The 10,386-nt window shown below is 38.7% G+C and overlaps 1 protein-coding gene across 1 annotated transcript; it reads right to left on the bottom strand.

The window, feature by feature from the left end:
- Positions 1 to 495: 495 nt before the first annotated feature.
- Positions 496 to 7,202, bottom strand: CYP7A1 (cytochrome P450 family 7 subfamily A member 1). The gene is made up of 6 exons (XM_072851258.1): positions 7,123 to 7,202; positions 5,559 to 5,799; positions 4,262 to 4,875; positions 2,787 to 2,917; positions 1,666 to 1,841; positions 496 to 1,043 (listed from the first exon to the last, which is right to left on the bottom strand). Exons 1-6 carry the CDS (start codon positions 7,200 to 7,202, stop codon positions 744 to 746), a joined length of 1,542 nt encoding a protein of 513 aa, XP_072707359.1. The 3' UTR covers positions 496 to 743.
- Positions 7,203 to 10,386: the final 3,184 nt, after the last annotated feature.

Here is a 10,386-nt window from a genome sequence, read left to right as displayed (position 1 = left end):
TTTATTTATCTCCATATTGGTGTTTGAGCTGGCTAGTTTAAAGTTGGCTTAGGTGGCTTTGGTGTAAATCTTTGAGAATGTTAAGACGTTAAAATGACAAACAGTCTGGAGATGCATCTGGTTCAGCCAATATAATTTATTTTAATAGAGTTACAACTTTCTGAAAAGAAGTATATTACAATGAATATAATACAAGTTTTGCAGTTTCACTAGAACGTGAACATTTCTGTAGATTTTCTTCAAGTCTTTTTCTAGTTTTTCATAAAACCATACAGGTACTTCCCCAGGAAACTCTCCCCTCCCCATGGTGAATCTGCCTTCATACAACAAAATTTTTATTTCACCTGTGGGGAGAACCACCATCCCCAACATTTCAATTATAAAAAAGAATAAGTTTTAACTGTAGTTGAATTTTGACAATTAGTTTGAATTAGCTGATGAAATTCTAACTAACTCTGGGAAAGTATTTGCTGACAGAAAAAAAAAGAACTACTATACATGCACAATTCAGAATCTTAACTTGCATTTCAAATGGTTGGTAAAAGGGGAAACATTTGTATCAACACAGTGCATTAAACCCACTGCATTCTGGTACCATAATGGTATACATTATGCGTTTTCCATTAGACTGATGAATTACCATCTTCATAGAGATTTTCCCCCAAGACTTGCAACATTTCATTTGCATATATACGTAAAATATATATAAAGTGTATGTTATACAGTGTATTGAAAATATATATTCATAGACATTTCAGTCTATACCTGAAATCAATGTCATTGACTGGTTGCAAAATACCCAGTCCTGCACGGGATTGATCTAAATAAGGACATTGCACATTATTGTCCACAAGTTCTATCTCAAAATATGAAAAAATCAAAGCCAAAAATTGTTTAATTTCATGGACAGCAAATAACCTGCCAGGGCATTTTGCTATGCCTGTTCCAAATGGCATATAGTAATACTTTAACTTGCGACCTTTGCGGTAGAAGTCAGTCTTTTCTTCTCCATTCTCATTGAGAAAGCGATCATATTTGAATGTCTGTAATAAAAACCACAAAAGAGTTACTTGACATTTGAGTACCTGCAAAGACTAGATAATGCCATTAAGACACAAAATGCAGGCTGGGAAAGAAGAGACTCTAGCAGTAAGCATGGTACAGTAGCACCAGGCCCCATGGTGCTGTTTTGGAGAGGGTAGCCCCTGAGAAGCTCTGGTATGTGGGACATGATCCCAGGTTCTTTGCTGATAACTCTCTTTTTCTTCTCTGATCTCTTAAAATAAGGATTATAACCTGCATCCTTGTTCAGGCAGCAGAACCGGAAGATTTCTCATTCTGTGCATGTGGGAAAATATTATCCTTATCCTTGTCCTCCCTTGAACACCCCCATAATGGTGATCTTTCCTCACTGAGGAGGCAGTAAGTAGAAGGCTCTCTTGGGCTGGCAGCACACTTTTTGGTTACACTAAAACATGTTTTGCAGATAGTGCTTGCACTGACTTTAGTCTTTTTCTTGCCTATCATTACGTCTCCAGCTGTAAGAACAAACTGTCTGGAGTACAACAGAAAACCAGCCATGGGTTCACCCGATAAATGCTCTACTAAAAGGCACGTTAGCTTCTGCTAGAGCTCAGAGTTTAATGCGCTTTGATAAATACTTACCAAGGGATCAGCATAGATTTCTGGATCAAAATGCAACAGCTGAGGATAAAGAGCTACAATATCATCTCTGCGAATGTTGTAAAAATCATTCTCTAAGTGCAAAGTGAAATCCTCCTTGGCAACTCGGAAAGTCATGGATGCACTTGATAGCCTCATTGCCTCTTTGATGATGCTGTCTATAGGGACAGGAAAAGGAATGATTAGCATGGAAATAGTACGTGTATGTCCTTGGACGAGGTCATGCATTTTCAACTATTTCAAACCCATTGTCAAACCCTGCATTTATTAGAAGAAATATTTTAACAATAACTTTCTAAATGCCTAAGAAAGTATCTTTCTCATTCCTTTTTAGCATTATTATCCCTTCTGCAGATAACACCGAAAACATAATCTGCTTTCCCCTAGAAAAATAGTTATAGTTGGTGCAACAGAATATCTGAAAGTGAGACACATTTTCACTCCGAGATAAAGAACAAACCAGTCAAAACTGGAAATGTAACAAAAAAAAGAAAGAGTGCAGTGATCAGAATTTTCTGAAATGTTAAGAGGTGGAGCATAGAAACCAGTACTCAGAAAAAGTAACTTGGGGTTTTTTTGTTTCAATATAAACTGATTTTTTTTTTAAAGCAACAGTAGTTAAAGGGTGACATTTTCAAAACTCTCTGTGACTTAGACACTTTTGAAAAATGTGCCTATAATTTGAAAAATATTAAGAAGAAATAAAATTAATAGTATTAGAAGATATTGCTTCACATCATAAGAACTGGGATATAAAATTTGGCAACACGCTTTTATTTGATCTAAAGTAATTACTAAACAAACTATTGTTCTGAATTATCCATGGGTCTCCAATACTATGTTATGTAGCAGTGTAGCAGTATTGAGACATGCCATTACCCACGAAAAATTCCTATTCATGTGAATTTTGATACTCTCAGTACCACCTGGGACATTGGGAAGACTGATTGTGTTGGCTATTGGTAAGGAACGTATAGGTTTTTGTTCTAGTGTTTGTTGGCTAATTCCATAGTAATTCTGTAGCAAGCATTTATACGGTAACACATAGAAGACTGTGAAAATTGTGGGGTGATTTCTGGTACTCCTGCATAAAATAATCATACCTAGTACTGGCATATTATCCAGCTGTTTTCGGTTCAAGGAAATATGTTTGCCATCTAAGCTGATCTTCTCTCCAGCACTTTCCAAAATACTTTGCACTTCTTTGGTAGCAGCTCTCATTGCTTCTGGACTCCTAAGATCAAAAGAGCAGAAGTATAACACAATTTTACACTTAAGAATGCTTTAAAAAGGGGTTTGCCATTAACTTTCTTCCTGACTAAAATTTAGTTTGTTAGCTGACAAGTACAACTTTCTAAAATGAAAATGTTGCAGCAAAATGCTGCAACCACACTTTTTCATGTCTTGGCAAAGGTACGATAGCTTCAAAAAAAGGAAAAGAACCCCAAGTATTTGATTCTGTCTCCAATGACAAGTGGAACAGAACTGATGTGCATAACTCAGGTAATAAACAGTAATATGTCACTGAAAAGCAATGCCAAGAATAAGAAATAAAACAATCAGCTGTAGATTAGGAAATAGCCCCACTGTGGGTAGAAAGTTTAGGAACAGGATCATAGATCAGTTTTATAACATCACTTATCCTGGATGATGTCCTATTATGTGGCAATATTCTGTCTAGCTGAAAAGAATCTTCCTAATACTAAAAGTCCACATAGTATCCTTCACTGTCTAGACTTTCTTGCAGACATGGAATATATGAGCTATGGTGAAATACATATAGATAATAATACAGGATGCAATAGTGTCTTGATGAAGGCACAATCAATCAGGCTGTTAAAAGACTCCAAGGCCAGAAGACCTACAGCCAGTGCATTCTTGGAATGAAAAGTACTAAAGAACCTCAGATATTAGCATTGGCAGGTAGATATGAAGGTGCAAACCACTGGCTAAATAAAAATGTCAGCAATTTAGATACATACTTAGGACTTAGTCATGCTGAGGTAGATTATACTCCACAGAAGCCCACTCTAAAATGGACATTTAATAGTATTATCCGAACTGTGCACTCCTCTCATGAGTAACAAGCTCAGCAGCTGCAGTCTACACTGCAGCCTCAGTAGGATCTGTCAATGTATAAACTATTTTCTATTAACTATCTGTGAAAACAATAATGAAGTTAAAGCTCATTTTGCCTGCTCTAGTGAGAAGGTCTAAAAATGCCCGATTATATTGGGAGCCTTCAATACAATTAATGTTCTAACTGCAACCAGCACTTTTATGTCATATCATACAGATTTACTCCAAAGCTTTCTTGACAAAGTGTAGCATTGCCCTGGAGTTGTTTTTTTTTTTAAAAAACTTCTACAGAATTGCTCTGTGGTACCACTACTTGGTCTCAGATGAGTGAACGGGGTTTCTGTGGAAGTCCAGAACAACATGCCACTTCTTTTGTAATCAGTAAGCTTTTTGACACTGATGAGGTATCAAGCAGTGGTATTTGCCTGTATTAATGAACTGGTTTCTGAAAGATAACGAACATTTTTCTTGTTTGGAAACAAGAAGCATTGGGACTTACTTAAGAAGATAGAACAAGCTCCAAAATGTGGCAGGAATGGTGTTGGCTTGCGAGGCCCAGAGCAACGCCACGTGGGTCTTCGCTTTTTCCATGTCATCGAAGGTTGACAGAGTGTCATTCAGGAACATGCGGAGGGTGACAAGCTCAGAGAGGTTGTCCCTCTTCAGGAGGTTCTTGTGGAGGAGTGCCTCTCCCAGCTTCTCACGTGCACTGTGGGCACTCTTGAAGAGGTGGATAGGCAGCCCTGCCACGAGCGCTGGAAAGATCCTATCAAATTCCTTGAAGTTTTCAAGGGCATTTAGGATATGAGCTCTCTCAGTTTCCTGCTTTGATGCTAGATTTTTGTCATGATTTGAATTAAATTCTTTACCAAAAAGTGTTAAAAAGCCAGACTCGAACATCACCTGACAACAGAACGTATAAAGTCCTTCTGTCACCCAGGCATTAGACTGAAGTTTAGATGTTCTTGACTGCAGCATGACGTATTGTAGGTTTTCCATCATTGCTTCAATGAGGGCATCTAAGGCATTACCTTGAAGGGTTCTAATGAAAGTCTGAAGAAAATTTTCAGTGGTGTTTCCCTCTGCTGGGTCAATGCTACCATGCCCAAAAGCCTGTCACAAAATAAATTGCATGCATGATAAATAAGGCCTGCCATAACCTTGATGATAAAGCCTAACAAAAATTAAAGCCAAAGTATAACTTCATAGCTTACTAGAAGGAAGCGTAATAAGGGGTATTAATACTAGAACTGATATTTTCTCAGTGAACCATAGCAGTTAAGTAGGCAAATGAAAATAGATTTGAATAGATGCTTACAAATAAATGGACATGGTTACCTAGACCTTCATTCAACTCCCATTGACATCAACAAGACACTTTTTGCTTACTTCAGTAAGAGTTTGACTGAGCTCCTACTGCGTTGCATCATTTTTTTAAGGCATTAGGACCAAATCTTCCATAGTGGTGAGCACCTCCTGAAGAAGGTTTCAGCTTCAGCAAGCTGTATTATCATTTTGCAGATGGTGCTAATTGTATTTCTACTTTAGCAATTTGGGATACTACATGAAAATGTAGTAAATAATGTCATTCTTGGACAATCCAAATCACTGCAAATTTCCTTTCCGTTAAGGAAAGGGAAAAAAAGACCCTAATGTTTTAAACCAATAGAAGTGCAGAAATGTGAACCCAATGATATTTCAAAGGCATAGTTATGCTATAGGGATTAACTGGGTATTTCTGTCCTGCCAGCAGATATTTTGCATGTTAGATATTAAAACCATTTTTAAAGTGGTACCTTGGCAGAAGTAGCAAAATGGAACTTTTTCCAGTCCAAGTGTTTTCCCTGGCGTATCAATGCATGGTATGAAAAAGGGTCAGTGAGGAAATGAATGTATTTCCCCGCTACTCGGCAAGTGAAAATGTGGCCATGCTTCTTCTGCTTTTCTCTGAGGAATTCAAGGGGGTTGGCACTGAACTGCAAGGCACAGCCCAGGTATGGGAGGAACCCATTTTCAAGTGGTGGCTCACCTGGTCGCCTACAAAACACAAACAAAAGCGGAATTTAGAAGTATGTATAAAGATCTCCCCTCCAGGACTTCCAGGTAAGTAAAATGATGATGCTAGGCTTTTTGTAATGTGAAAAATGTAAAAAAATACCCCAAACAAATAGTACATTGACAAATAATTTTCTCCCCTTTAAGGAGTAAGCCTATTGTGAGGTCTATGGCATACAAGAAAGAATGACTTTAACAGCCTGTATTATAATAAACATAATAAAATGCAGTTTGATTATGTCATTTTTCCCTAGATCAGGAGTATATTTTTCACTTGTTTAAATGTGACATTGTTGCCACCAGCTAACATGCACAGTCACATAATTGTCCCATAAATGAATAATCCATCCCACTAATATTGTCTGATACATTTTGGGCCAATGGTATTCACAATTCAATTTGAATACCAAGGGGAATAGCCTTTTGAGTGTAGAAAGTTTGTTATTATTGGCATATCCCATTTGGACCAGATCCTGCTGAAAACGAGAATTTTGCCATGATCTTCAGTAAGCATAAAGAGTTAGTCTTTCAGGCATAGTGTCATTAAGCACATGCTTTAAGTTAAGGAGGTGCTTAAAGTGAAGCATATGCTTAAATGGTATTTTTTATTCTCAGTCAGAAAACTATTTTCCTGCATAAGAACACCATAGCTGCTAAAATAACTTTCAGATAATACTTTAGTTTTTCTAGTAAATTTCTGATGGTTATTATCTGAAGGTTATTTTCACCTTTTTTATTAAACTTTTTAAAGTAAAACAAGAAAATGACTGCTGAAAAATACAAAATTCAATGGGTAAGCAAATTACTTGCTCCTTATGTAAATGTGCCAGTAGGATAAATGCTTTTAAGGAATATATATTTGACATAGTAAGGTACATAAATATTATCTGTGTTAAAACTGTGTAACTAGATATGATAGACTGATAATATGAAAATGTTTGTAAGTAGGTATTAAACTATAATCAGATATAAATAGGTATTAGCTGTGATTACAATGCAGGTAAAAATATAGCCCAGTACTTTAGGAAATCAGAACATGCATATTCATATTTTAATTACCTCATTTATGCATAGATTTGTATCTACAGCTATGTCTAGGCGTTACCTCACTATTATTAAAAAGCCCATACACAAAAATTCTGTTGTAAAATAAATCTCTCAAAAGACCAAACTACAGTGTTGCCCATGCTATCCTGCATCTGTCCATCTGATAGTCTTAAGATTACACTTCTTTTAGTTATGTACACAGTATATTTCACAGAAGTGAAGACTACACTGAGATGCATTTACAAAGAGATTCCTTACCTCCTCCTCCTCCCTAGAAGAAACCAAACCCCACAACAGAGTATTATCACGGTTCCCCAGATCCATGATGCTATGAACATTTCTGGTAATGCCCCAAAACTTCCAAGTGGAAAACTGGTAACTACCAGTATGGCAGGAGAGGTGACTGAGAATGATACAGAAGACAGGTCACGATTTATATACAGTAAGTGCACCACTGTATCTAATGGCATTCAGTCAGCCTAGCAAGCTATTGATTAACTATTTCTGGAGAGAGCCTATTTTGTCTCTGTTCTGACATCTTTCTGCAGAGAGCTTCACTGGATTGATGTAGACAGTTGCAGCCATGGCCTTGAGCTGATGTCACATATTGGTAGCGGTTCCAAAGTAATCAAACAGCTATAATAGTTGATAATTTGAAGGTCTGTCAGGTGTGTTTTGATCTATCCTGCAGATTTACCAATTGCAGTTTATAGTTCAAGTTTAGCAATATATGAAATGGCTACTGACAGGTGTCCAGAGGATTCAGACTGGGCTAAATGGTGGCTGCAGCTCATGTTGTCCTTTAGCTGCCAGCCTGCTCATCCCCTCCCTTCTCCTTCTTGTGGGACTGCCCCGGCTCTGGTGTGCCACTGCGAGAGGGAATGGTGGGGCTTTGGCTGCAGGTAAAGGGATGGCTGCACTGATGGACTTACTCTTTCTAACAACGTTTCTCTGGTAGAGAGGGAACAATGGGCTTTCTATAATGCAGTGTGTGAGAGAAGAAAGCAGGATTAGACAACCATACTGTTTTTTTCTTCAATATCCTTGGATCACCTTTTACTCTCCCATTTAAATCTTCTGCTTTCTGCCTTTGCTCCAAGCTGTACAGCACCAATTCAGTCAACTTTGCAGCCTTAGAATATGGTCTCTGGCCCTGTTTCAGGAAAACTCTGAAAACTGTATTGAATTTTCAGCATCTAGAGGACCAAGGCCCCCCTTTTTTTTTCTCTGATTCTGTCCCTTCTGCTTAAATATATCCCTAGGTACCCATTTTCTCTTATCATCCACATTGAGTTCTGCCATGCCCTGGCCATACATTGCTAAGTCCTTTCTAACGTGCTGTGTAGGCATATTCCTAGCCCTGAAGAGCTGCCGCTTCAAGTATCAGTGCTGCAGAGTGGCCAGGAGAACAACAGGAGAGACAAATATTGCTAATTCAGGGGGAAAATGATCTAGATGGGAGAAGGAAGGAAAGGAGTAAAGAAGACCTGTGTGGGAGAGAGGACTGGGTTAAGTGGGGGACCAACTGCAAAGGGCCACACGGGAGACTGGAACAAAAAGTCTACTACCTGAGGGCTGGAGATAATCCAGGCATAAAGTAACGGCAGGAGGAATTGCAGCTGCCCAAAGGTCAGCGCTGGGAGTGCTCCTGGACATGCTCCTGTTTGGTAGAGAGTATGTCAAGCTTCTCCTGCTGTTTTCTGTCAAGGCTAAACTGTGGGGAATAGGAGAGCACTTCTGGTGCTCAGAAGAGGGAAAAGGGTAATCTGGGATTAATTTAGTGATCATTAAATAGAAATCCCCTCTTGTGTTTCGATTAAAGACTTCAAGAAAAGTTAAGGAAAAAGTCATGAGGGCTATGCTATGCTGCTTCTTGTTTGAAATGAACAAGTACCCTGACTAACTTGCATAGTGAGGCTTGTTGGATGGCCATTGAAAAAAAAGGAATGGCTATGTTATGTCTCTTATGATGCTAGTTTAATCACTTAAGATTAAACCTTTTTCCCCTTCTGTTGCTAACTAGTGAGAGTTCAAACTTTGGCTTGCTCCTAGCATCTGGCATTAAGCCATTGAGGAGGCAGCTCAGGTAGCATATAGTGATGTCTGGTTAGTCATTCAGGGCCCAATATGTTTCCAAGAGAGAAACTGATGAGTTTTAGTCACTTTCTCAGGCTCACTTTTGTATCAGTGTTTGTTGGTGTCCCTCCAGCTGTATGATAAACAGTAAAGGTTTGGGCTTTTCATCAAAGTCTGCCACTTTGAGCACTACACTGAAGGCATCGAGCTGCAAATCTGGTAGAAGGGAATATTGTCCTGGCTTCAAACCAAGGAAGACAGTGAGGCATGGGATAGCTCTGTGCAAATGCGGCTACATCTGAGGCATTTTTAAAGTTTCTATACTGAAGAAAAAAACTTTTTACAGCACTGAGGTTTGCTCTCACTTAATCTAATAGCCAACTCCTTTTGCATGTCAGCTCAAGATCCAGTCCCTCACCCCATTTCCATTTAAGCACAGATGTTTCTTATATTTTCCTAGAAAAACTGCTTTTTCATCAGCTGAATTTAGCCTGTTCTAACAGAATTGCTTTATAAAATCCATGCTTTCCAATTTCCTGCTTGTTTCCATTATGGGAAATTTCAGTTCTGGGTGTCATCTTTGACTACCTCCTATCTTCATCCTAAACTAGTGTGATCATTTTATTATGTTTGTGCCTAATTCTTATTGCATGTGTAGGTCTCAGCCTTTTTATGTCCAAACAACACTGAATAAGAAAGTTGGAAGCTTCTGTCAGTTTTGTATCTGACACACAGGAATAACGTTTAACCAGCAACAGATACCTGTGGCTCCTCACACTATCATGTGTTGCACCAGGTAGAGCTGCCAGTCGCACTTGCCTTTTCCTTACATGCTTTGGGTAGTTGTGCTGCAGTGTGATGATAACATCATTTATAAATGGCATCCTGCTGCCACAACAGGAGTAACTTCTCTAAAGCTGCCCACCTTCCTTCTCTTGATTTGTACATATATAATAGTACTAGAAGTGTAACCAGAAGTAGGCAGAGAACAGGAGCTGCTTGGCAGTCTACCTTAAATAATTGCTCTTTCTGTCAGGAAAATCAAATGTGCCCCTTCTTTTCCATTTATGTGGCAGCACCCTTGATAAATAACTATTATGACAGAACAGAGTAACTCTCACATAGTTTGATGTGCTTCCTAGTCCTAGATCATCTCCCACCTAGTTTCTTAAATAGGCCAATCTATAGCCCCAAAGCCAGCCAGTACTACAGTAGGCTGGAGCCTGTGACATATGTCCTTGTGATAACTGTAAGCAGGAGAGTTGTCTGCCACAGATACTCCCCCAAATTCAACAGATAAGTATGATTCTCCTTTCATTTATATCAGTGGGCATTAGGCTTCCCTGATTTTTCAGCAGCATCAGTTGGGTGCCCTGACATTCTGGATATGGTATTTTTGCATTCTTCAGTTTCAGACAGACAGAGACATGACATCTGGCTGGGTCC

This window comes from Ciconia boyciana, chromosome 2 (assembly GCF_034638445.1).
Source record: "Ciconia boyciana chromosome 2, ASM3463844v1, whole genome shotgun sequence".
Taxonomy (NCBI): domain Eukaryota; kingdom Metazoa; phylum Chordata; class Aves; order Ciconiiformes; family Ciconiidae; genus Ciconia; species Ciconia boyciana.
This window is presented reverse-complemented; position numbering and strand designations above follow the sequence as displayed.

What these genes read in the sequence shown, in the direction of transcription:
- CYP7A1 (XM_072851258.1), bottom strand. Translation starts at nt 7,202, where the DNA reads ATGTTCATAGCATCATGGATCTGGGGAACCGTGATAATACTCTGTTGT. An exon ending in GGATAATATGCCAGTACTAG is followed by an intron (nt 1,842 to 2,786) that starts GTATGATTATTT and finishes CTGTCCCTATAG; the next exon opens with ACAGCATCATCAAAGAGGCA. An exon ending in AAATCTATGCTGATCCCTTG is followed by an intron (nt 1,044 to 1,665) that starts GTAAGTATTTAT and finishes TTTTTATTACAG; the next exon opens with ACATTCAAATATGATCGCTT.